This window comes from Anolis carolinensis, chromosome 4, assembly GCF_035594765.1.
Source record: "Anolis carolinensis isolate JA03-04 chromosome 4, rAnoCar3.1.pri, whole genome shotgun sequence".
Classification (NCBI taxonomy): Eukaryota; Metazoa; Chordata; class Lepidosauria; order Squamata; family Dactyloidae; genus Anolis; species Anolis carolinensis.
The window spans coordinates 215,209,634-215,236,241 of NC_085844.1; the positions used below are offsets into that span (position 1 = coordinate 215,209,634).

The 26,608-nt window shown below is 39.9% G+C and overlaps 2 protein-coding genes and 1 long non-coding RNA gene across 5 annotated transcripts in view; 1 reads left to right on the forward strand and 2 right to left on the reverse strand.

Annotated features, from left to right (window-relative positions):
• Window positions 1-4,716, forward strand: part of myh7b (myosin heavy chain 7B) — a 56,238-nt gene extending 51,522 nt beyond the window's left edge. For 2 of the 3 annotated variants that reach the window (XM_003220481.4, XM_062978779.1), the window contains 7 exons: window positions 504-707; window positions 1,802-1,927; window positions 2,544-2,714; window positions 3,372-3,476; window positions 3,787-3,882; window positions 4,250-4,387; window positions 4,594-4,716. In XM_003220481.4, the coding sequence (XP_003220529.1) occupies window positions 504-707; window positions 1,802-1,927; window positions 2,544-2,714; window positions 3,372-3,476; window positions 3,787-3,882; window positions 4,250-4,387; window positions 4,594-4,605 (852 nt within the window). In that variant the 3' untranslated portion in view covers window positions 4,606-4,716. Of the gene's footprint in view, window positions 1-503; window positions 708-1,214; window positions 1,271-1,801; window positions 1,928-2,543; window positions 2,715-3,371; window positions 3,477-3,786; window positions 3,883-4,249; window positions 4,388-4,593 lie in introns of those variants that run through there. The other variant, XM_062978778.1, reaches the window with a different exon arrangement.
• LOC134298447 (uncharacterized) overlaps window positions 1-26,608 on the reverse strand; it is a 374,816-nt gene that overhangs the window by 150,789 nt on the left and 197,419 nt on the right. The gene's annotated exons all lie outside the window — the stretch shown is intronic.
• trpc4ap (transient receptor potential cation channel subfamily C member 4 associated protein) overlaps window positions 5,629-26,608 on the reverse strand; it is a 33,418-nt gene continuing 12,438 nt past the window's right edge. Inside the window, exons 5-19 of the mRNA XM_062978780.1 lie at window positions 26,173-26,228; window positions 24,880-25,008; window positions 23,007-23,208; window positions 22,441-22,629; window positions 21,610-21,752; window positions 20,236-20,367; window positions 19,282-19,340; window positions 18,468-18,569; window positions 17,428-17,511; window positions 13,056-13,146; window positions 12,512-12,652; window positions 12,309-12,417; window positions 10,805-10,917; window positions 10,409-10,615; window positions 5,629-8,306 (exon numbers count right to left, since the gene is read on the reverse strand). Of these exons, the coding sequence (XP_062834850.1) occupies window positions 8,169-8,306; window positions 10,409-10,615; window positions 10,805-10,917; window positions 12,309-12,417; window positions 12,512-12,652; window positions 13,056-13,146; window positions 17,428-17,511; window positions 18,468-18,569; window positions 19,282-19,340; window positions 20,236-20,367; window positions 21,610-21,752; window positions 22,441-22,629; window positions 23,007-23,208; window positions 24,880-25,008; window positions 26,173-26,228 (1,895 nt within the window). The 3' untranslated portion in view covers window positions 5,629-8,168. The remainder of the gene's footprint in view (window positions 8,307-10,408; window positions 10,616-10,804; window positions 10,918-12,308; window positions 12,418-12,511; window positions 12,653-13,055; window positions 13,147-17,427; window positions 17,512-18,467; window positions 18,570-19,281; window positions 19,341-20,235; window positions 20,368-21,609; window positions 21,753-22,440; window positions 22,630-23,006; window positions 23,209-24,879; window positions 25,009-26,172; window positions 26,229-26,608) is intronic.

Sequence of the window (26,608 nt, forward strand, 5' to 3'; positions counted from 1 at the left end):
ATATAATAATAGTTGACCATAAGAGTTATGTTGGAACATCTAGTAATTCTCAGAGAGATGTTCTCTCTTGGAGTCTCTAGGTCTTCAAGCACAACTGTGTGGTCAATGTTTGGCAGATGCTAACTATGGAGTCACACTAGAGGACCTAGAGAGACCACATTAGTCAGATAAAAGAATAATCAGATCTGCACAAAGCAAATCTGCAAATACAAAGGGCCAAATGTACAATATTTGGTCTGTTAGAAAAGGCTGCACTTGACCATCTGTGAAGGGCATGGGACACTGCTCTTGTTTAAGTCTGTTGTCTGAAGATCCTTAAAGGTAGAGACTGAAAAAGTTGTTTTAGGGGGCTGCTACTTACTTTTGATGTGAGATTCTGGGAGCTCTATTTCCAAAGAAGTGACTTTCCCAGTATCTTGCCCAAATTTCTTGATGGCCTGTCATTAAGCGGTAGGCGTCTCACTCCTGTCTGTTTCATGCTCTTCTTCTCTTGTGGGTGACAGGACTTGCAGATCGAATTGGATGACACCTTGCGCTATAACGATGACCTGAAGGAGCAGGCAGCTGCTCTGGAAAGGCGCAACAACCTGTTGATGGCTGAGGTGGAGGAACTGCGTGCGGCACTGGAACAGGCTGAGCGCGGAAGGAAGCTGGCTGAGCAGGAGCTCCTGGAGGCCACGGAGAGAGTGAATTTGCTGCACTCCCAGGTGAGAGAGAAGATGGTGATTTTACATGAGGGATAGCATCTCTGTCCAGTGAACAAATTGAATCATACACTGAAATGGAGTGTTTACAGTAATCCCTGATAAACACAGAAAGTATGTTATTGATTTGTCTCTCCTTTATGTAAGGATAAATAGTTATGGCAAAACTAGTACTGTACAATTGCCATTTCAAACAAGCTTAATACACAAGTATATAAAGAAACCATGGCCTGGTCTTTTAACTCACGCTTCATAAATAAAGCTTTGAAAATTACTTTTTTTTGGACTGTAACTCTCCATGACTATTGTACCTTGGAGATTCTAGAAACTGCCATTCAAAAGTAATATTTCTGGGCTCTTTTTATGTGTCTGTGCCTCTGTATATTGTAGCATAGTTGTATCTGCAAAACCTCAAGTAGTCATTTCTTTTGGAATAATTGAGCTGGAATTAAAACATATGATTTTGTTATGTCGCTATTATCAATGTTGTTTGGTCTTTCCAAATCACAGTATAGTTTCTAAAGCCATCCTGGATCTCAATGAGGAAAAACCAGCAGAGATGAATGGTAAATAATACCAGGCAACGTGGAGTAGCCTGTTGTGTTTTGTTGAACCAAAATTAGTAAGCAACTTTATAGATTGCACAGAAGAGCACTCACGATTGGTTTGTGTGTGTGTGGGCACACCATTTTTGCACCTCTTTTTTGCTTTCTGCAATTGCAACACCACACCCCCATGACCCTTCCCACCCCTGATCTATCACTTTGGAAGGATAACAGCTGAGCAATCAAAACACATAAAAGAATCCAGTGGTATCTCTGAGACTTACTGGGATGAAGAAGTTTCATGAATACAGTTCATGCATCTTTTGAAGATTTTATCTAGAAAAGCTCATGCAGTTAGTCTCAAAGGCGCTTCATTGTATATAGAACATCTCAGGTTAAGAATGATGGAAACATCTATCTCTGTCTGAGATATTAAAACTTCATTACCAGCCATATACAAAGAATCTGGCATAGAAAATATTTGGTTAGATAGTCAAATCAGCTTCCTGTACCCTTGTGAGTTATATTTCGATGGTTTCTTTCCTTTCCCAGAACACAGGCCTGATCAACCAGAAGAAGAAGATGGAGGCAGACATTTCTCAGCTGAGCACGGAGGTAGAGGAGGCAGTTCAGGAGTGTCGGAATGCAGAAGAAAAAGCCAAGAAGGCCATTACTGATGTAAGGCTCCTGGAGTATCTTTGTGTGGAGAGGTTAGATATGGCATTTCTGCAGGGAGGGGGAAATAATTAAAAAGTCTTGCAGCCAACATAACCACTGATAATAGCCATGCTGCATGAGGAATTTTGGGAGTTGTAGCTCTCCCCAGTAACTTTTGCAAGCACAATTTCCCAGGTCATTATGGGGGAGGCAGTTTCCTCTGCACTAAAAAGTTCTGCACTCCTGTTATAACTGAGGATTAATTCTTGAAATGTCAGCTTTACTATGAGAGAGCATGAGGTTTCACTTTCACATGTTCACTGGATTACCCCACTTCCTTTCGGTCTGCAAGTTCAGCAGCTCAGAGCTTTAACACACTGAGCCACCGGAGGCACCTAAGATTGGAAAGTAGGGGCTCAATATTTAATTGTGATGGTGCCATTGGCAAGACTTCGTTGGATGAATAGTTGAATTGATTAAATAGTTGAATCTAAAGCACAGCAAAACACAGCAAATTGAACGGATTCATTTCTCTTTTAGTTAGGTAAATGTTAATCACACTGGCACACAACTCTTTGCAGGATTGAACTATTTAGGCCCTCGATGATGCATAATCCATTTCCCTTTATCTCATCAGGCAGCCATGATGGCAGAGGAACTGAAAAAGGAGCAGGACACGAGCGCTCACCTTGAACGGATGAAGAAGAATATGGAACAAACCATCAAGGATCTACAGATGCGACTGGATGAGGCTGAACAGATTGCCCTCAAAGGAGGCAAGAAGCAGATCCAGAAACTAGAGGCTAGGGTAAGTACTACCAAGCTGACATGTAGGAGAGATCTTGAAGCTACTGACTAAGTCATTTGCCTTACAGCATTCTCTTCCTGGTGCCTTTGGAGTTGTATTAACCATTACACAAATGTTTCTTTAAGCCACAGCTTCAGCAGCTTTCCCTTAAATCTCTAGTAGTCATCCAATCTTGAGTTCTGATGCTTGATATTTTAGATCTGCCAAGGACGTATAATCACAGCTTAGTCTTTTTGGATTCCGAATATAGGCCTAGTATCTGGCATTGAGTTTAACACTCCTAGAATGTGCGGGTTCTGACTCTCATATTTATATAAAAGAGCTAACAAAAGTTTAAACTAAGCCATCTCTCATTGCCTGAGAGCCTGGCCTTACTCAAAGGGAGTTGACTAAAGTTCAGCTTAGATTATGACACAAATAAGTCTATTGACATATCTGGAAGACAATTTTCTGAGGGAAAGTGGAACTATGTCACCCAGGTTTTAGAAAACACAAAATATTCACTGCAAGGCTCTAGAAGGCAATTACACAATGTGAGATGTGGTGGGGTACATCAATATGCACATATATCTCACTATGTGTCACAGTTCATTCTAAGGCTCTGAGCCAAGCAGGCAGATGCCGTGAAACCTTTTAATTACAATTTACTTTTTCCAGGTGAGAGAATTGGAGGGCGAGTTGGATGTAGAACAGAAGAAAAATGCGGAAACTCAGAAGGGAATTCGGAAATATGAGCGCAGAATCAAAGAACTGACTTACCAGGTACAAACCTCAGGATCTTCAATCCATTTATTTTGCCTTGTAACGATGAAAAGCTAGCTTCACAAAAAAAGGAGTCCCTAGAGAGGGTGTTGTACATAAACGTACATTTTGAAACCAATTTTTGATGAAAAATTTATACTCAGCACTAGCATTTTACAGCCTATAACATTTACAGTAGCTGATATATATCCTCCCAGTATACTGTCTGAAAGCTGACATGCAAGACAATATGTCAGATCAGAAGGGTTTAAACCACAGACACACTGGCAGATGTTGAGCCAGCTCATTTCTAAACAATTTTTTTTTCCAGACTGAAGAGGACAGGAAGAACCTGGCACGGATGCAGGAGCTGATTGACAAATTGCAGAGCAAAGTCAAGAGCTACAAGCGCCAGTTTGAGGAGGCTGTAAGTAAAGGCATTCCTGAAAAGGCAGCAGAAACTAGATGTCTTTTTTATTCATTGTCTCCCCAGACCCTGGGAAACCATTAATCATTTTTATGTCTGCTATCACAATAATTCCAACCAGGATCCATAATCACAAAATAACTATTTGGCAATACAAACAGAATAGTGGGCTACTTCTGCAGCAGACTTATTTGGTTAAGTAAACCTTCATGGTTGCTGTAGAATCCATTTCTAGTCTGGGACATGAAAAGACTTTTCATCATCTTCTTTTCACATGCCATGATTAGTTTATCCAACCACGACACTAAACAGGGAGTACTATGAACTTTCCCTCCATCTACATGAAATTCCATCTTCCCATGCTTAGGAGCAACAAGCCAACTCTAACCTGGTGAAATACCGTAAGGTGCAACATGAGCTGGATGATGCAGAAGAGAGAGCTGATATTGCAGAGACACAAGTCAACAAGCTACGGGTTCGCACTAGAGAAGTTGTGACACTGAAGGTAAGGGCTGTACTTCTTTACGTGGTGGAGAATCTCATTAAGGGTTGCATCCCCTTGGGCAATTCTTGGGGGGCTGCATCTTGGGAGGCTGCCTACTTTGCCTCTTCATCTGTGACAATACATTGTGGAAGTACTTCCACAGGGAAAATGGGATTTTAGGAAGGTGATGTATTTAGTAATCCATTTTGATTTCCCCCCATTTATAGCATGAAGAGTAAGAAGCTACAGCGCAAGCTCTACAACCGTCATGTCTGCCATTGTATAGATGTAAATGGCTGCAACAGCCATAGCAGTTTTAGTAGTAAATAAATCTAACGTTCATGAAAGTCTATTGGCGTGGATTCATTTTAAGTGCTAGAGGAAACTGAAACTTTTCTCACAATGAAATCTTTTTTAAAATGCCTCAGCTGTCTATTTTAAAGTCCTCAGGTTTTTCTAAGACATCAGATACCTGCTCCTATTCACAGGTTGCTTTCTTAAGTATTAGAGTAATGGAAAAAGGGGGCTGTATTTCATATCTAAGATTCACATGGCAGAGTATAGTTCTCCACCAGCATAGCTGGTGTGGCCATTATCTAGGAGACATCTCCGGCTCTTTCCTCAGATGAACTGCCTCCCCAGTGCAACTTTACCTTCTTGGCCAATAATTGACTGCAGGAGTGTGCCCAGACATGGTCTAGCTGCCACTGAACCCCTGAAGAAAAAGATGCTTAGTCTGTGAGTGCTCAAGGACAGGTGGAAGGCCTCTTCCATTGCTGACCCATGGCTGGGCTGAGTGATGCTGAATCTTCATTTGAGAAATTCGCTGGCTGCTAGAGGAGGGCACTGTTGAAGGAGTTATTTGATAGTTCCTTCTGCACTGCTCCAAACATAAACTCCCTATACTCATGTAACTAGTGTTTACATCAGCATAGATCACCAAGGGACCTGACAAGTTAACCTGATTATTTTGAACCTCCAATACCTAAGCCCAAGAGCAAGCAGGTTTAGTGGCTTGAGCGTTGAAGTAGGACTCTTTGAGAACAAGGTTTGGAAACCTACTATGTTATCTTGGGCAATCCACTCTCTTAGCTTCAGAGAAAAGCAAAGGCAAACCCCCTCTGAACAAATCTTGCCAAGAAAATGCTGTGATATGGTTGACTTACATCAGAAACACACTACTACTTAACCAGCTGAAGTCCTCTGTATGAAGCTCACCATGTACATTGCTGACAAATGTAAAGAAAACATGTTTCAGAGTATAATTTTTAAAATAAAGTTCTTTTAATAGGTTCCATTTAATACATTTATGTGCTGTTAGTAAATCAGCATTAATCTGGGCAGCATAAACATTTAAAATTCCAGGAATATTTTCTGGACTGGTGGGGTCCACCTTTTTGTCACACATCAATTCTGTTACTTTAGTGATTTCAAATCCAAGGCAACACCAGCACACAGCCATTCATGACCTCTTTCTTTTTTATTTAGTCACAGATAAGTATCAACCATTGGTACAAACCCTGGACCAGTTAGCATTGTATCCAAGCCCATCACTGTAATCTCTAAACCTCTGCAGAGAAGGTTCCACAGGAGAAGCTGTGGCAAGAAATCTCAGGGGCACAGGTTCCCCATAAGAAATAGAAAGCAAAGAATGCAGACTGAGTAAAAAAAACAAAACCCTCAGATCCATCCTTTGGAATTGGTTATGTTAGTAATTTGGAAACAAAGACCATGATGGTTGAAACCCCAAAGATGTCCCAAGGAGCAGGTGAGGAATTTTCACTAGTGAGAGCAGTCTCACTCAAGCCAAATTAAGAACAAAAGCAGCCTGACCATTGAATGGCAAAGAAATATATACCGATGAAAATGAGGCTTTAGTTTGCAAACATGTGGCAGTGCTGTTTAGATGTAATAATTACTATTACTTCAAAGATGTCCAGATTAATTCCTTTTTTGATGCACAAGAGTTACTTTGTTGTGCATAGTTAAGCTGTACAGTAAAAACAAAGTGAGATTTTTCCAAGCATCTGTTGCAGAAACAGCAGATACATGATTAGCCCTAGGATTCCATTGTACTGTTCAAAAAAGCCCAAAATGGATAAGACATGGATTTTAGCCTTAATAAAGTGCTGCCTTGTTGTATCAATGAATCGACAACCTGTTGGACTCTTTAACCAAAGAACAACTAGGCCTGTGTGATAGAGTAGGACTATATAATTTATCTTGGAGGTGAGAACATTTAGTTTTTCCTCCCAGTAAATATTGTGGTAATGAAGACAGTATCTGGGTCTGAACAGCAGCAGTTCTTTCCAACAGCTATACCTTAAATAAAATATTGGAAAAAATTAGGAACAAAATGAGTCAAAATAGCACTCAGTTCCAGCTGTTGCCAGTTTCATGTGGATGACTGAAAATTGCTGACATAAGTAAGCGGATCCTGCCACTGAATTTTTCTTTAGAGGAAAAGCTTTGTGTCAGAATAAAAATACCACAAGGACTTAACATTCAAACACAAGGCTTTGCAGGGGCGTATTTCATGGTATGTAAATTGTTTCAGAACTACATATTATGTACACATTAAGGGACGATCGGAGTAATTCAAAATAAGAAGATAGGATTGATAATGCTTCATAAACCCTATAAAGTGCTTTAGCACAGTATTGCAATGAAATGTTCATTCCAGAAAGTTTCTGACTTCAAAAATCAGTGCTTTGTTTAAGTACTGGCGGCTACAACAGCAAGTTCCAGTTTTGCTGAGTACCTCATCTCTTATAAAATACAACATGCAGTATCTCATACAGGTGTCAATAGGAAAAGAATGGAAACTTCCAGTAGCTATTACACCTCAGGAACAGAAAAGACATACATCAGAATAATTTAGTCATTGGAGGCTATGGCATCAGGTTCCCAGACTGAGGTAAAGCATGACTCTGTTCAAGAGTGGATTTTATGTTCTGTTAAAGTATTATTTTGGAAGGAGCGTTTCAACTTCTATTGATTCTTTACTGACAAAAATGGTCAGGCTGCAGCATTTTAAAAATGTGAAGTAAGTTTTAATTTATTAGTACCTAGTTAAAACTAGGCTTTCAGATTAAATCCATCACCACAATGTATGCCTGCTTTAGACAACGCTGTAAAATCAACCGGGGGGAAAAAAGATTTCCATCCGACACAGAGAGGTACTTCTGTACGCAGTACCACAGCACAGAAAAAGATGTTTGGACATAGTTTTGTAGGAAACAAACAATCCGGAAGTAGTATGCTGATGCTCAGACAGCCAGTTTCATCATGAATTTTAAATCTAAACCCACAAACAAGCAGCTCAAAATCCCATCCAAAGGGGAAAAAACTCATGAAAAAAACCTTTCAAAGATGGCTGAGATGTGGCTGGTGTGCATTGGTATGTACCATACCATAAAACCGGCTTGTCTGAATTGCCCAGAAAATTGCTTGTTCTTTTTAACATCTTATTCTGGTAATTGGAAGGAAAAGCCACAGCTAACCACTGCACATTTGAAGGATCCCATCTATCAGGCTGATGGAGTTCTAGTCATGTTGAGCAGAGAAAGGCTGGGCTCTTTTTTGCAGTTTCTTACAGCACGTGAGTGTCCCTGAATATGTTTCTGGGGAGGTTTGAGAAGTCTTGCTCTTCCAAACGGAGCCGGAGAAGAGTGGAAAACAAACTCAGCATGGTGACATTCCATAGCCCCAAAGCTTGTGCATGTAGCATATCCCTGAAAAATCAGTCTGTCTGCAAGATTCCTTCTGAAGCACAGTCCACTGGAAGCCAGAAGCTGAAGAATCACTCCTCAGTAAATTCTCTGTCAATGTCCATATATGCCTCGTCAATGTAGCTAACTATGGCACACGGTGATGTCCGATCTGGACTGAGCAGTATAGAAACAGTCTCTTTCCAGTAGGAAAAACTAATACATGAACTCTGTTGAAGGAAAGTACAAAATTTAGGCTACAGCATAAATTAACCACAGAAAAGACCAATAAGTCCCAACAGATACCAAATCCTATGCCCATCTTTGAGATCAAGTTTGATAAAACCCATTTGGAGAGAAAGTGGGGTTATTGCCAAAACTTTTTTAACCTAGAGATTCTAGAAGATTCTGCACCTACAACTGTTTAAACCCCAGCTGTGCGATTCAGAGACCAAGAGAGATCAAGAGCACTTGCAAGCACACCTTAAACACATTCTGCTTTCAGAAATGCTGTACACAAGCATTTACAAGAACTGTCTGAGAGCTGGTTCTAATAGAAATGAAGGACTGAGATAATGGTGATTACAGTGGTAGGAAAGACAAAGACAAGAACAGCAATACTTAACAGAACTCTGAAGAATTCTGTGCAACTTAGGGGTGCACCTGCATTGTAGAATTAATGCAGTTTGACACCATCTTAACCTGCTATGGATCAATGCTCTGGAATTCAGGTGCCAGGATATTTCGGCAGAGAAGGAACAAGAACTTGTAAAATGACAAGTCCCAAGATTCCAGAGCACTGAGCCATGGCAAAGTTATATCCAGCTGCATTAATTCCACAGTGCAACCTTAGAAGCTGTGTCTCACATATGACTTGTACTTCCATCTCAAAATCAGATTCAGCATGTTTCATGTCAGCTTAGTTAATCTTTTAAAGACATGTATCTAGACTCTCTTGCTACACTTCATCATATCACTGAATTTAATTTTGTTTTCCTTTCTATTGAGTGCTACTAGTTGTCTTTGTATTTTGAAATGAAAGCAAAGCTTTTGAGGATGCAGATATTCTACAAATAGCATCAGCCTGTATTTATTGTTGATAAGATCACATACAAGACACCTGCAGCATTGTACAAGAATGTCCACTTAGAAAGTAGCCAATTCCTATACTGACCAATCAAATGCCATTATAAAGCCCGCAAGAATAATGCCCTCTGTATCTTTTCCACCAAAGGAAATAAACAGTTACCCTGAGAAGATACCTGTAATTGTATTTGTATGGTCTTGAAAGCTGCCTTATATTGATTATGTGCTCTGAAAGGCAACTTAAATGGCTCTAAAATACAATCTCATGGAAAATGCTGTGTCATGTGACATAAAGCACCTTCCAGGCTAATCAGGCTGCTGCACTACTTCATAAAATAACAGAATCATAGAATTAGAAGAAAGCACATGGACCATTCAGTCCACTTCCCTGCCATGCAGGAAAAGCACCATCAAAGCATCCCCGACAGATGGCCATCCAAGGAAGCCTCAAAGGAGGGAGCTTCCACCACACTCCAAGACAGAGTTTTCCACTGCTGAACAGCTCTTATGGTCAGGAAGTTCTACCTACTGTTCAGGCTAGAATCTCCTTTCCTGTAATTTGAACACATTGCTCTGAGTCCTAGTCTTCAGAGAGCAGAAAACAAGCCTGCTCCCTCTTCCTTATGACATTTAAAAAAATAATTAGATATCATGTTTCATCTGAACCTTCTTTTCTGCAGGCTAAATATACCCAGATCTTTAAGGATGATGCCTTAAAGAGCAGTAGTCGATTGCATAGATATTTTTTTAATACTTGCACTGCTAAAAAAAAATCAGACCTATATCTAACACAAGCTTTCCACCTGAACAACACAGCAGTCTGGGAATAAAAATGGTCTACAGTCACTATTAAAATTCTGAGGATGATCAAAGCACCAGAACATTTCTGGCTATCACAGGGGGAAAATGAAATGCCCCACATATCTTTCAATGTTACTGAGAACTAAAACACATCCATCTAAAATGGTTGGAATCACAAAATCACAGAGACCACATGGGCCATCAAGTCCAACCCCACTGCCCTGCAGGAAAAGCACAGCCAAAGTAACCCCCGCCAGATGGCCATCCAGCCTCTGTTTAAAAATCTCCAAAGGAGGAGCTTCTTTGCAATGTGATAAGATTGCTCATCGCATTACAAAATACAGCCTGACAAACTAATCTGCCAATATACTGCAAATGGCCCCAAAAACATACCCAGTCACAATCAGAATACAAAAATGGATTCAGACAAAGATTGCAGACATACATTTTCTAAGCAGGTGCTATCCTTGTCCTTATTGAGGTAATGCTGTTGCCAGAAACGAAGAAGACTATGGAAATTATTGAGGATGAAGCCAGGATATTTCTTTGTGTATTCCATCTCTTGAAGTGTACGTAGATAGAATGGCAACTTGTCTTTCCTCCGGGCCAGCATTAAAATTACTAGACTGGTGTTCAGACAGCTTACATTTTCCTATATGAAAAACAAAATAAAATAATAATAAATAAAATTAAAACTTTGTAAGTAAAGATACAATGCTGTATTAACAGGAATTTCCAGGGCCTGTCTTGGACCTGAGACTCCAAAGGATATTAACTTGTGAAACATTAAGCTAGAAATTATTCTTATGTGATCCATGTGACCTCAGTGCTGGGTCTTTACCTGTGTAAGTGTCTGTACATGAATAATATTAATGAGCCGGAAAAGGAAGGACATCCTCATGGACATCTGTGACATGTATGATAACAGGCGGCACTCAGACAAGACTTCTGCAACTGAACAAAACAAATAATTATTAGGTTTTGAAAAGCCAAGCGAAAATCCGACTGTCCTGTTTGAGCACTTCCCCATATTAGCATTAAATGTTAGGCAGACTTTGCGGTTTTGAGGTTTGAAGAAAATCCTTTACAATACTTCCTAAAAAAACCTAACCATATTAATAACTTATCTCCCCACATCCCTTGGCCACATGGAAACTGCTGATAATCTTCCTACAGTTCCGTACTTTGTATCAGGAAAGGTTAAAACAGGACTGCACAACCTGGCTGTAGTAAGGGGCCAAAATTAAATAGGCTAAACCTCTTGGAGCCGCAGATTGGTTTTTAGTGCCTCACTCCGGTTTGTGAGAGGGCGGCTTTTTCCTCAGAGCAAGCAGTAAAGCAGAATAGTCTCAATTTCCACACCTCCCCTCAGCGTGGTGGCAGGTTATAATCCTTTCTCAGGGAAAGAAGAAGTGCCTCAGTTCTTCCCCTTGCTGCCCTTCCTTTCTCTTTGCCTCTGGTTGCCTCTGTCATCTCCTTCTCCTCTGGAGGGAAAAACTGCCAACTCTGCATCATTAATTTCCCTTGCATGTGAGAGAAAAACTTAGCTTCACCATAAAGGCCCTGCAACAACTTCATGGTGAAGCTGTTTCTCCCTCAAAAACAAGGGAAATGACTGATGCAAAGTTGGTGGTTTTGCTGCCGGATGAGAAGGAGATAGAGACAGCCAGATGTAAAGAAAAAGGAAGAATGTCGGAGGCGAGAGCTGAGGCACTTATTCTTTACCACCTCCCTCTCCCACTAAAATGATTAATCTAATGTTAAATTTTAACATAACCTAAATCTTAGGATTTCGAAAAGAGGTCTGATAGCCCTGAAAATTTCATTCCTGTTTCCCGATATGCTAACCTTGGGTCCAATAACCTTTCCAGGCCATGTCTCTAACCAAAACCAGCACTTCCAGCATCCTGACCAGTGGTGCCTTCTTTGCCACAGGTTAGTTTGGTAACTTTGATGCATAGAGAAAGGAAACATGTTAAGGTAAAATACCTGGGAAGGGAATGACAGGTTACAATTGCTACTCTGCTGTAGTGCTGCATGTAATCTCCATCCCAAAGACTTAGGTGAAGAGCCTCTGCAGGCTGCACCAAAGCTTTGTGAGAGCCACATCTGGCCCCCAGGCTGCATGTTGTGCAGACCTAGATTAAAGGCGGGCAGCAGTCAAAACGTACTGCAAGGCATACCTGGAACATCTAGCCTTGGGGGTGGCCTAAATATTCCTTTCATTTATGTTGATTTCTCACAATCATTAATATGCTTCATGGCTGCGCAAGGTAAGTTTTAAAAACATACTTGCTCTTATTTTTGAAAGTCTTTCTTCACCTGAGAAATTATTGTGGTATTACCTTTAATATCTGACTGGCTCTCAAATCGATCTAACGATAATGTAATACACCGAACTAGCATGTTGGAATCAACCAATGAACTGTTGATCTGATTCAAAAATATCTGAAACTAAAAGAAGAGCATTCATTAGATTCTGTCCAGAATACAAAGTGAATACAAAGCTGAGTTTTCACAAGTGAAATTTGAGGAATTTTCATTTTACCTTTTCATCTGTATTAATGTATTTATTGAACCTCTTGAAAGCATCTATATTAAATTTCATCAGTTCCCCCAACAGGTCAAAGTAACTCTGAAGCACATCTCGTGACTTGCACTCACTGTCAACAATGCAGTAGAGAATATGCTGGTAAAAAGAAAAACGTGACATGTAGAATAAAGATGAATTCACGGTTTGGATATCTAACTTCCACATTTTGCTGATAATCAAACAGCCCTCACTACCAAAGTTTGTTACAAGAAGGTACTATGTTTTGACAGATGATTTAGTGTGACCATTTATAACTATAGTTTCAGAAATGAGAAAACACAGTAAAGAGCGGTAAGCTTCAAAAATGTAAGTCAAACTAGGAGCAGGAAATCTGCAGCACTTCAATAATGTCATGAATCTAATTTACCTCAGCCAACAAAGCCAATGACCAAGGTTGATCAACTATAATGTCCAACATCTGGATGGTCAACATTTTCCCACCCCACACTAAATTATGAAGTACACTCTGTATAAAAAGTCCAAGGCAGGATTAACTTACCTCTAGAAGCCCTCTTTTTAGCAGGAACATCTGATCGGCATAGGAAGTAGCACCTCTTAAGAAGCTCTCAACTGCCCTTGCTTGCCAAAACCTGGAAAGCAGAAAAAATGAAAATACTGTTAGGAACAGGTCATCTGGTTAACTAAAGATTAAGGTAACAAAATATCCCTTCTAACTATATTTTCTCAGAACAGAATAAAACAAATTTCCTATCTCTGGAAAATGCTCTTAAAACTATTTTTTCTTTCTTCAACCTTGGTTTACAGAAATAATAAGCACATACTGGATATACTGAACATCCACAGGAAGGTTTGATATACAAACCTGACATTTGTATACAGGACTTCATTAAAAATCTTAGCAGTTCCATTGCATAAGAGGCAAACTGCTATTCAATTTAAATGCCTTATCATTTTCCATTGGGGAGGGGGGGTCTGTCCATGCACTTAGATCTTATCACTGTTTTGGATGCAAAGGTTTGACAACTGAGACACATCTCTGGAGACCATGGAACTGTAATGCTATGGAACAGGAACAGCGAGTTCCTGCTCCTAGGTATTGTTCACATCCATCTTCTCTGCTTCAGTGACAAAACTACAGTGCCTGAAATCTTCCAATAGCAGGTAATGAGTCATGAAGCGTCACAAGTTAAAATAAATGGGTCATCAAAATTTGGGGCTTTCAAGACCGAATCAGAAGTAAGGGCTTTTTTTAAATTGTCCATGGATTCCTGACACTCGGAAGACCAAATTACCTGGTTTGGGTGTTTCTTTTTTGTAAGGTCTGATAATGGGGCAGCCAAATTACTGAAAGACGGAATGAACTTTCGGTAATATCCGGCTAAACCAAGAAATGATCTAATTTGTTTTTTTGTTTTTGGGATTGGCCATTGGTGTATATCTTTGACCTTGGTAGGATCAGGTCTGATACACCCTCCACCTATAATATGTCCCAAATACTTAGACGTATGGTTTCCTAACTTGCATTTAGAAGCTTTAATAGTTAACCCAGCTTCTAATAACCTGCCCAACACAAAATCAAGATGCTTAAGATGGTCCTCCCAACAATCACTATAGATACCTTTAACTTCTCTTTGTTGTGATGGAGATAAGTCTGAATTTATGGATACTTTATCCAAGTTTCTATGTATTTCCCTATCACCTTCCCAAAATGAAAAAGGACCTGTATCTTCCTCTGATACTATACAGTAAACATTTGCTGACCTATTTACATACGGCTTAATCATGTTTACATGCACCCGTTTCTCAATCCCCAATCGTTCATCTAGGATGTCACAGTTCACATGGTTCTGCTTCCTGACGATCCTCCACGGTCCAGTCCAGTCCATCTGTAGTTTGTTGTTCTTGTTGGGTGTTAAAAACAGGACCTCATCTCCGACGTTGAAGTCTCGGGGTCTCGACGTTGCGTCGTACCGGGTCTTTTGTTGCTCCTGGGCCGTCATAAGATGTTCCTGGGCGATGTCCCTGGCCATCTTTAATGTTGACTGAAGATCCTTGATGTAGTCGTCGACAGGAACAGGATCTGGCATAGGACTTGCTTCCCAGTGCTCTCTGATCAAATCCAGGGGGCCACGAGCCTTCCTTCCGAATAACAATTCAAAAGGCGAGTAACCAGTGCTGTCCTGTGGGACTGATCGATATGCGAATAACAGCTGCTGCAACTTGGTGTCCCAGTCGTGGGGTCTCTGCTGGCTATAGGCCTTGATCATTTTCACTAGTGTTTTGTTCAGGTTTTCTACTAGGCCATTCGTTTGCGGATGATAAGGTGTGGACGTTAGGTGTTTAATTCCGCACAACTCTAATAACTTCTTCATTAGCCGCGAGGTGAACTGAGTCCCCAGGTCTGACACAAGCTCTCTGGGAAATCCAGTCCTTCCCCAAATTGATAACAGCGCATTGGCTATGGTGGAAGTTTCAATATTGGTCAAAGCCACTGCATCTGGATACCTGGTTGCATAGTCTATTACTGTGAGGATATATTTGTATCCTCTCCGACTGGGCTTATACAAAGGACCAACTAGATCAATCCCTACCCGGAAAAAGGGTTCCCCAACAACCGGCATGGGAACTAAAGGTGCTTTGGTCTTATCTCTTCCCGTGCTAAACCTTTGGCAAGTATCGCACGACCTGCAAAACTCCTTGATATGTTGATACATGCCAGGCCACAAAAAGTTCTTGCTGATTCTTTGGGTGGTTTTTCTAACCCCCAAATGCCCTCCTTGTGGATTGTCATGGGCCACATCTAACAGTTGTTTCCTGTAGTTTACAGGTACCACTATTTGGGTACGTGTTTCTGGCTCATTCAAAGTCTTATGGCTTGTACTTTTCCTGTATAAAACTCCCTCCTTAAGTACGAACTTAGGAGTTTTACTTTCTTCTGTTCCTGTGGCGCTCTGAGCTTGCAAGAACAAAGGTTGTAATGTTTCATCTGCTAGCTGCTCTCGCAGTATCTCTTGTTTTCCCTCTATTCCGCTGACCAACTCAATGATGCTCGAACTAGACTCAGGAAGTTGCTCTGAGCTAGCTTGGATGGTCAAACACTTGGCCTTTGGAGTGTGGACCTCCATGTTGCCTTCATGTTCATCAGCCTCTTTCTGCCAATTCCTAACTTTTCCATCCAAATCATTCCCAATCAAACATCTGTATGGGATATCCGCGCAGACAGCGAAGTCCCACAATCCTTCCCAGCCTTTGTACTTGATGGGTAAGGATACTACAGGGGTTGGTATCGACGGACCTATCCCCTTTAAATTTATCTCTGAAGAGGGATGTTGGTATCTCTGTGGGACCACTTCAGGACGTATAATACAGACATCCGACCCAGTGTCTCTCCATCCCTGCGTGTGTATCTCATCTATGACAATAGATTCTAAATAGTCTTCAGAGATTTCTCTTGAAAGGATAAATAAACATTGTTTTTCTTTTGGCCTCGCATCAGGGCTTCTAGACTTAACTTCAGGTTCTACTTCTTGTTCTATTGGAGCTCTATTTACAAAGAACGTAGACCTGTCTTTCTTGATTAAGTTACACTGGTATCTAAGATGCCCTGGCCTTCCACAATGGTAACATTTTATCTTTTCCTCAGGCCTGGCTTGGCCTGCAACTGCCTCATGCTTCCTATAGGCGGTGTTTTCTCCTGAACCTCCCCTTTGCATCTGTGTGCGTGCGTGAGGGTAAAACGTCGGCTTTAGAGGTTTTTTCTCTTTTGGTTCTTCCTCCTTCCTAAAACCTTCTTTCAAGGTAATTAGCTGGTCAATCATAACTGCAGCTTCGTTGGCTGTCTTTGGGTTTCGGTCTTGAATTAGCCATCTGTATTCTGAGGGAACTAGGTGAAAGAGCTGCTCCAGCTTCAATAGTTCCTTAAGTTGCAGAAAGGAATCTACTTCAGAAGTCCTCACCCAGCTGTCAAAGTATTGAGCTTGCTTTGAAGCAACTTGCGCAAAACTTTGGTGTCTGTCCCTCTTTAAAGTTCTGAACTTTAACCTGTAAAATTCAGGCGTCAACTGAAACTTTTGTTGTACCTGCAGTTTAAACATCTTATAATCTCTGTGAGTGTCTTCAGCCATATCACTATATATTTCTAGAAGCTTTCCACTAATTTGTGGCCTCAGATATAACATCCATTTGTCTTCACTCACTTCAAAATCTTTACAGCACCTTTCAAAGGATATAAGGAACTTTTCTATATCATCTTCCTTGTTATATCTGGGAAACCTTTTTAAAATTACATCAGGTGCTTCAGCTCTCAAATCCCCTTCTTGGGTATCAGCTTGAGGTTGAGAGTGTGTCAATCTTTGCTTCTCCAAATCTATTTCCATTCTCTTCAACTCTAATTTTGCCTGTCTGGCTCGCTCCTCAGCTTGTCTCTCTTTCTCTTTTTCCTCAACCTCCATCTTTTTCATTTCCAATTCTTTATCCTTCTGCAGTTGCCATCGTTTTTCCTCCCATTCTCTCTCTCTTTGCTTATCCTCCAATTTCTTCATCTCTAATTGATACTTGAGAGACATTTCAGACAAGGTTACTTGTTCTGAATCTGAGGAGGAAAGCTCTCCTGCCTCCTCTGCCAACTTTTTCTGTTTCCTGGTGGCCATTTCCAGACAAGTTTTACCTCAGCCCTTTTACCTAAAGCTGATCTCCGGCACCAAACTAACTTTTGCCAAACGAATTTCAGGCACTGAATCAGTTCTTGTCACACATATCCCAGGCACTGAATCAGTCTTTGTTACACGGATTCTAGGCACTGAATCAGTCTTTGTTACACGTATCCCACCGCTGCCACCAATATGTCTCTCTGCTAGTGAAGATCAAGTTCAACACAACATGGTCCTTAAGGCTGGAGGATGGAAACTCACCTAAATGAGGATTCTGCTGGCTCCTTCTTCATTACTTGAAGTAGTCTTGTTAGCAATCCTCTTTTTCCATCACAAACTAAATTTCTAAAATATGGAAAGAATTTTCAGAGAATAAATCACACGGGATCATATTGGGAAGCTCAAACGTCTAGTGCTTTCACTTTAATCTTAATACATTGCCCAATTTTACACAGCAAAGCCAGAGCAAAAAACCGCTCTTCTATTTCAATGTACTGTAATCCTTATAACACGGCAGTCTAGCCCCCTCTGCTGGTTATTTATTCTAACTGGATCTCTAAAAACAATTTCAACAGACCAAAATCTTAGAACACCTGAATTTAAGACCCTCATATATACGATTCTTTTCAGGCAGGTCTAGCCTGCTGTCCTATTCACAGTTATCTAACAAGGACTCCAAATGAACAGAGGGCTAGCTGTGCAAGCGTGTATTTGGGCTTGTTGCTTTTCTTTTGCACCTAATGTTCAGATATGAATGATCTCAAAATGTCCAACCTCTCAAAGTTGGTCCTGGAAGAAATTTGTTTTACCTACTGTTGGTTTTTGTTTTAAAGACACATAAAACTACTGATCTGCTCCAAACTCCCTTATAGCAATAATGAAAGAAGACAACTGCGGAATAATCAAGCTAATTAACTTCAACGTGCTGGGAGTCTAAAGTTATTGGGGATTTTACCTTTGTTACACTTCAGTGATGGGAGCAGGGGGCAGAATATAGGTGACTATAAACAATCTAAAGGATTGTTAATGCTCTCGGGGGTGAGAAAGGCTGGATATAAATGCTTGCAATAAATAAATAAACAAACAAACAAACAAACGACTATCTAGTTACTGACTATCTATGCACCTGACAGATGCAGCTACTTACTCTCATCTGGAGATGTAAGACTTCAACATACTAGCTAAATTTAGTAAGTGATCACAGGACTCTAAGAAGGCAGGTTTGACAAAATGGAATACAGGCAATGGCCTTTTAAGAAACAACAAATAATGTACATAGGCATGCCGACCCATCTCTTTACCTGTCTGTGTTCACAACAGCCTCTACTTCAGGAATGTTAGCTTTAAGGGAGATCGCACTCAGTTCATTAAGCTCTTGGCTATTCAAAAGCAGGTACTTGTTCCTATTATGAAAATCAGAACAGGCAGATTGAGAACATTTAATTCTCTTCACAAAGTTCTTTAAAAAAACCCTGCAACAATGACAAATTCCCATGGTATAAAAAAACTCATTTTACAGGAAGAACACATTGGAGTCAACACTGCCACTATGGCTGATAAAAATTCATACAAATTCAAAGCTCTTGCTTCACATTAGGTCAATGAGGGAGCTCAGCAAGTGTAAAATCCCAGCAGTGCCAATGGTATCTCAAACTTGCTTGCCACATACCATTTCAGTTACTTATGAACACCCTGGTCTTTGATCATTTTACTAGAAGCAAGCGATGTGCCAGTGGAGTGCGGTAAAACAAATAGTCACAGAAAAATTTGCTTAACACTTGATCACTTTTGACAATATTCCCTATAAGCATTCAGTGATCACAAAGACTCCAATGTGTTCTTTCTTGCATATTTCTATGTAGTTGCTAGTCTCTATTTATATTTGAGCTACACCTATTAGGCAGTAGCTTCCACATGTCCTTTTGTCTCCAGAGACAATCTTTAAAAACATGTCATATAGATCTAGATAGTCTAAAAATGTCTTTGTTCCTTGCAAACCTAAATGTTTATCTATATGTATTTTGGGGTGGGGTGTTCTAAATATTTAAATAAAGTCTGATGTTTACTCAATGAAAGGATATCAAAATATTTACAGTGATCACCCTTTATACTCACTCGTGATGATCACTAAAACTTTGAAGCAACCTCAAAAACTGGATCTTCAAGGTAATATCCTAAAGAAAGGGATTGACAATTAATAGAATATCATTATTAGGGGTCTGGTGGAAAACTCAAATCATTCTGAAACAATCCTTTAAAAATATGAATGGAATTCAGGGCTTGATAAGTTTGACACTAGCCACTGGAGAAGAAATATTTTATGGATAGCCTAACAATACAGCACCGGACACATGTACTATTAATGTTCATTTTGAGAGGCATACTTTATATTTGGTATTCCTTGAAGGGCTCTTGCTATCTGAGCAGTGTATTCTGAGGATCCTCCAATGGCTGCCTGAAGATAAGAGCCAAGTGGCTCCCATGCACCTGTTGAATAAGAAGGGGACGTAGGAGGCAGAAGCATGTATCCTCCCAATCCTGAATGTACACTGCTTCTCCTGAGGGCAACAATGCACTACTGTGGTGGCTCCAAGAGCCAGAAGCCCACTTCTAGTATTAAACAATGATTATTTATTTGCGAAACATTGCAGGGGCAAGTGCTGTTGCTTGGGTGCTATTTTTGCATCCATTGTCTTAGAAGGTAGGAAGAGCTTAACTGGATCAAACTAAGACTTCTATTTTCATGGTACAGAACCAAGACGTTCCTACTGGAAGTCCATCAAGAATATACAACAGGAATATATTCATTTTTATGTTTAGGAATACTGTGAACTAGCAGAAGGTGGGCTAAAGCCAGGAGCTTTGGCTCTTGAATTTTATATACCTCTGTAGATAAGAGTCTGGAATGTGTCTTGACAATAAATACATAAACACAGAACTGCAAGAGAAATTAGGCATTTTGAAGTAGTGTCCAATCCATGACATGCTTTTGAAATTTCAAAGTGAAGTCATATGCCTAAAAAGGTTATGGATCTTTTCCCAACACCATCCATATAACCCAATACTCACCGGGCTACAGTCACAGTTTTGATTATGCCCATGCAGAACAAGAGCTGATGCCGAATGCTTCCGCCAGATCAATTTATCAAACAAATTGTTAAGACCAGGGATTAATCTGAATTCTGCAATCATTTTGTGAACCTAGGCAGAAGGAATGTTCAGTCAATGTCCCACATCTGCATGGCCTGTCACTGTAAACAATCCTGCACATGCACAGCTGACAGTTTTCTTCAAACCAATGAAGCATTTGCAGGTGTCTCATTTACAAGGAAGATTATCAAGATTCACTAGCAAATAAAGTCTTTGAACTTGTTCCTAACATTTTGCTAATGTATTCATTAAACTTTTCCTCTTCACCTTTCTACAAAAAGACCCACCCGGGGAACACAAACATAAATAAAACAAAATATAATGCAGTTATCTCCTTAAAATATATTTTTCAGTTTGAGATGATAAACATAAGACACTTCTGTTCTGCACTTTTCACTCAGATAAATGGGAAACATGTCCAGCTGTTCTGAAGAGAACATTTTCTACCTACTTCTCCTCACTAATCAATCACATTCAGTATTTTAATCTGATGTTTTCTAATGTGGATTTATTACTTCTAAAATGACTTCAATCACCAACATATGCAAGCATAAAATATAATACTGTGCTCACTGGACAAAACTTTTGACTTGACATTTGTATTGCCGTATGTCTGCTTTATACTCTTTTCCAGTGGCAAATGAATGGCCTGAAAAGGTAATTCCCAAGTGACAAAACAACAGTATTCAAGCTGTTGTGTAAAAAGGTATGCAATGCATCAATAGTTATTGACTTAAGAATACAGTGTTCCCTCACTTATCGTTGGGGTTAGGTTCCAGGACCACCCACAATAAGTGAAAATCCGTGAAGTAGGGACGCTATATTTATTTTAATATTTATACATTATTTTAGTAGTTATAAACTATTTTAAGTCTTTATCAACCAATCGTGTGTTAATAAATCGCCCCCTTCTCCTCCTGTTGCCTTTTGGGCTCCTTTTCTCTCCCTTTGGCTTCTCCTTCCTCCCTTCCTTAGGCTGTAAATTGTAATTTTTATGATTTATAATAGTCTTTTAGAGTTTATTGAAAAACCGCGAAACAGTGAATCTGCAAAAAGTGAACTGTGAAGTAGTGAGGGAACACTGTACATTCTTTATGCCTAAGAAGAATAAACTATTAATACAGTACATTATTAATAGTTGAAAACTATAGTTGAAAACATTTAGAAGTCTATATTTGATGTTTTCTCAAGAATCTTGATATGTACATTTTAAATAGATAGACCACCATTTAACTTTGGATAAATGCTGCTTTTACACTTCATGTATTTGAATGTTTAAGGACCGATTCTCACCTGATTTCTTTGTCTGCCCATTAAAAGCACACAGAGAACATATAAAACCTCCAGCTTATACATGATCTCATGCATAATCTTCATAGACTGTGGTAGCTGGTTCCTTGTTGAGGTGTTGGCTAATCCACTCTCATCTGAAGATTCTAAAAGATTATTATTATTATTATTATTATTATTCTAAAAGACAGGAAAACATTCAGCTTGACAGCATTTACAAGATGTTGATAGCTTCAAAACATTTCCTTATTGGATGAAATACAAATGGCTCATACCACCCAGAGTTTTCTTGTACAACAGCTAGGTGTATGCTCCCATTTAAGTATTAAAATGCCAAAGCAGTGACATAATAAAATCTCACATCAGATGCATCTAATTTTCTCTGTCTACGAAGGCAAATTATTTGGGCATAGAACTGTATATCAAATGTACATAGTATCTAAGACCAACATTAATTTTTTAAAAACTAAAAGACATACAGTAATTAAATGAGAACATGATTACTGAGACACACATCTAGCTCTCATCACGGGGAATACTAGACATTTAAAAAGTGTGCTTACGCAGAGAAAAATATGTAAATGGGAAAATTAAAGCAGTTGGTCAAAACATACATTATTATGGAAAATAATTATTGAATGCCAAAAGGTCACTCAATTCCTTTATCTTTTGTCTCAATATAATCTATAAATACTTGTTTTAAATATTTTTAAATGCATAGTAGATCCTCTTTTCAAAACATGATGCACATATGAGATGGAAAGTAATAAAACTAAGTGATTTTGCTCTTCTATATTCAAAGCTGTTCTAGCCCATTAATTTCAAAGTAGATACCTGTGCTGCTTTGCTCTGTCTCTTCATCTGCCACACGCATTAATGCATCAATGACGAGTGCATTATCTAGCCAAGTGTACCATTCTTCTAATTCCTGGAGGAAACTGGAAGCTCCTGCTGTTTCCGATACTTTCCTGGTTGCTAGTTTACACAATCGTTCAATGAAGCCAGGTATATTCAGAAGTGTAGCTATGACAGGAAATAAAGAACATTGCTTTTAATATACTAAACTGTTAGGAACTCTATGTGTGACTAACAATATCAAGTTTAGTTTTTTTCTCAAGTAGATATTAATTTATACTTAATTTATACTTTTCAATGTATCATTGCTTTGAATACTGAGAAATGGAGACTAGATTTCAAGTGCAGCTTCTACACTTAGTATCTAGGGAGGACAAGGAGAAATAGGACATAACTGGAAACAAAATAAGCCCAAGAGAGAAAAAAGTTCTCAAATTATCATATTTATTTCTATCTTGCCTTTCTCCCCATAGAGACTTACAGTGGCTAACAATAATTTGACCCAACACAGTAACATTTAAAATTTTTTATGACAGATTATTTACCTTGATTAATTTCAGCCCGAGAAGGACCTAAGTTCTTCTTCTGTTGAGCATTTTTTGCTAGTAGTGTATGCTTATCATCACTGCCTGTGTCAAGCTCTGAAATTGTAACTGCAAGGATCCTGCAGAAGTTTGCAAGTTGCTGTTGATCAAAGCTAGAGACTAGACTGGAGAGACTGGGAATATCCTCCAGTTGTATCATTTCCTAAAAGGAGACATGTTACATGCTGATGGTTAATTTATCTTATTTATTAAAACTGCTCTAGATTTAGATTGATTACACTTTAGAGCAGTGATTCCCAAGGTGGGCACTACCACCCCCCAGTGGGCACTGGAGCGATCCAGGGGAACGGTGATGGCACCTATCAGGACACGGGGGCGGGGCCAGAGGAGGGGCGGGGCCTCTTCCCAAGTGCCGGAGACAGGGCTGAGAATCTATACCTCTCCTGAGGCTCTTGTTGGGACACAGAGGGCGAAGCTAGGGAACGAGGCGGGGCCTCCTTCCAAGAGCCAGAGACAGGGCTGAGCCTCTATACCTCTCCTGAGAGGTCTTTTAGGACTAAAGGGTGAGGCTAGGGGTAGGGGTGGGGCCTCTTCCCAAGAGCGCGAGACAGGACTGAGCCTCTGTATACCTCCCCTGAGGCGCTTGTTAGAACATGGGGGCAGGGTATAGAGGTTCAGTCCCGTCAGGCACTTGGGAAGAGGCCCCGCCCCCTCCTCTATCCCCGCCTCCTGTGTCCTGGCAGGCGCCGCAGGAAAAGGATAGAAGCTCAACCCTGCCTCAGAGCTCGTAACTCCACCCACCCATCCTGACCATCCATTTGTGGCCCCGCCCACCTCCCCTCGCAGTCCTGCATCTTGGACTAGGGGAGAGGCTAGGCCCCGCCCTCTTGAGCAGGAGTCACGTCCACCCCTCTAAGCCACACCCCCTTTCCAGGGGGCGCTGAGTCATATTTTTTCTGGAAAGGGGGCGGCAGGCCAAATAAGTTTGGGAACCACTGCTTTAGAGGATCTTCAGAGGGTAACAAAATTTAAAATAAACACTTTCATTTCGGGGGGGGGGGGGGTTGCAATGCATCTTACAGTCCATCACAGATTCCTTAAAAACTGGTGATGTTTTGTACCTTATTTGTGGAAGTTATACCAGTAAAATCTATAATTACTGTTTATATGGATTTGACCCAATCATGATGCTTTTCACCTCCCCACATATTCATGTTGCTCTCTTCCCCCATTTTAAAATGCTGTGCTTTGTCTCCAATCCTGTTGTTAAGGTCAGCACTATTTGACAAGATAAACATAATCCAAAACATCATTGATTCCATTCAGCTTCAAACAGTAACTGTAATAAACTGTTGACAGTATGACAACCTTAATTCTTCCCTAAGAAAACAGATGGCAAGTCAAGAGAAAGTTTACGCATGTTTAATAATCTTATTTTGAGTTCTCTAATAACATTTTGACCCTTTCACAGCAGAAGATCTCTGTCTGGGAGTTAAAAAAATCCGGCTGAAACCGTCTTGCAGCAGCTGTATCTTTTCCATGAAAGATTTAAATTAAATAAAAACTCAAACAGAGTTCAAGAGAGTGCTGGACTTTTTTTCACTTGAGTTTTCATTGAAAACTTTTTTTCTTTTTGAGTGGATTCTTATGTATTAAAATGAGTATTTCTAAGTTTAGCTACTGAAACCTTAACTAGTTCTTGTTCATTTTTATGCTTTCAGTCAAACCATGAATGCGCTGCCAATGGAGATTTATCAAGCAAAATCTTTGGTAAAAAATATCTGATGTACCTTGTAAACGCCTACAATTCTTTACACATACGTTCAGTCAAATTTCCAAGATTAATTATAGTCATATAGGCTTATTAACAAACCTTTTTCACTCCCAGGATGTCTTCAATAAGAGTGGCTGTTTGCAGAAAAGTCTTTTTGTTTGTCATTAATGTAAACAAAAACAATACAAAATCATTCCTTTCTGCCAATCGTTTAGTGACTCCTTCCGTCTGCACAAATGAAAAAAGGAATAGACATGAACAACAAGTGACACTGACAAGATAAAGCATACCATCTCAATTATTTCCAGTCAACAAAGTGCATAGAACAGTAATTCTTGTAATGTCTGAGATGCATCTTAGTAAATACGTTAGTAAAAGAAGAGAGGGAGGCACTGCTGGGCTTTCAAGGTGCTTGAATTGCTAATGTGGGCAAAAACATGATCAAGTATCAAAATCTTTCTTGAATGATGCCTAATTAATGACATTTCAAATAATACTGGAGATGTGAAAATGTGATACAGTAGTTTCGGTTAACCAAGCCTCCATATCATCCAAGGCGCTGCCAGGGGTGCCCCTCCCTCTCCTTCTCTTGAGCGAAGAGAGCTCGAGAGGAGAGGGAGGAGAAAGCGCCCTGCGATCGCTGCTGTTCTATATTTTTTCAAGATCATAGGTAGTAAGAATTGACACTCTGTTTCACTCGCACTTCAAACAACTGATATGTATCAGATTAACTCAATCAGGTAAAGAATCGCCTAAGCCAGGGGTTCTCAAACTTTTCCTACAGCAAAGCCCTTTTGAAGCAAAAGTTTCTCATGGCACCCAAAGAAATGTTTGTATATTATATTATATATAATGTATATTTATCAGGCATGAGCAAACGCTTTGAAGCATTGTGTTTTAAAATTTGACAAAACATGAACACATTCCTATGCACAATGCACAATATCTTATTAAAAGTGCAAATAAGTGGGGGGGGGAGAGAAAAAGAACACCACAATATTTTAAATGAAGAATGATTTTAACCAACATAAACTTAACAGTATTTCAGTGGAAAATCCCAGGAACCATCCAGTCCAATCTCTTTCTGCCATTCCGGAAAAGCCCAATCAAAGGACCCCCTGAATGGTGGGAGGGAAATAGGATTTTGGAAGCAAGGAAGTTGAGGGAGAGGGTTTTTGGATGCAAAGGAGGCGGGGGAGGGGGAGGAGCAGGAAAGAGGAGGGAAAGCTTGAAAGGGGAGGAGTAGGAGAGAGGAAGAGGAGGAAACTGTGGAGTCCCTCAGTATGCTTCGAGGAGTTCCAAGGGCTCCACAGAGCACACATAGAGTCACTGATTTAAGCCTAGCTGTAACATGAAGCAAAAGTGCTTTTTGGTTCATTGTTTATGACTTACACATATGCAAGTGTTGTATAATATACTTAAGCAATCCTTGATGAGGTCATCACTTACTGAAAGAGATATAAACACAAGTTAGGGCTTCTTAAACTCCCTGAAACAGACATCGATATCTGTAATTTTTTTCCTTATTGATGTCTGTGCTTGCAAGCACACATGCACACAGCATTTGATACAAACAAGAATAATAAAAACAACAAGTATATCATCTGGCAAAATCCAACACTATCACAGTTAAAGAACTAATACAGGGTGAGTGGGCATATGCAGTACAAAGGTGGTAAGGCAGGACTGCACTCCTTCTCAGCATTATTGGCTCACAAGAGATGTCAATCATTATTATAGTAGGTAGCTAATTTCGTTCAATTAAAATTAAAATTAAATTAAAATCATAGAGCTAGCACGAGGTATTCCACTAAAGGGTTCTGTATAT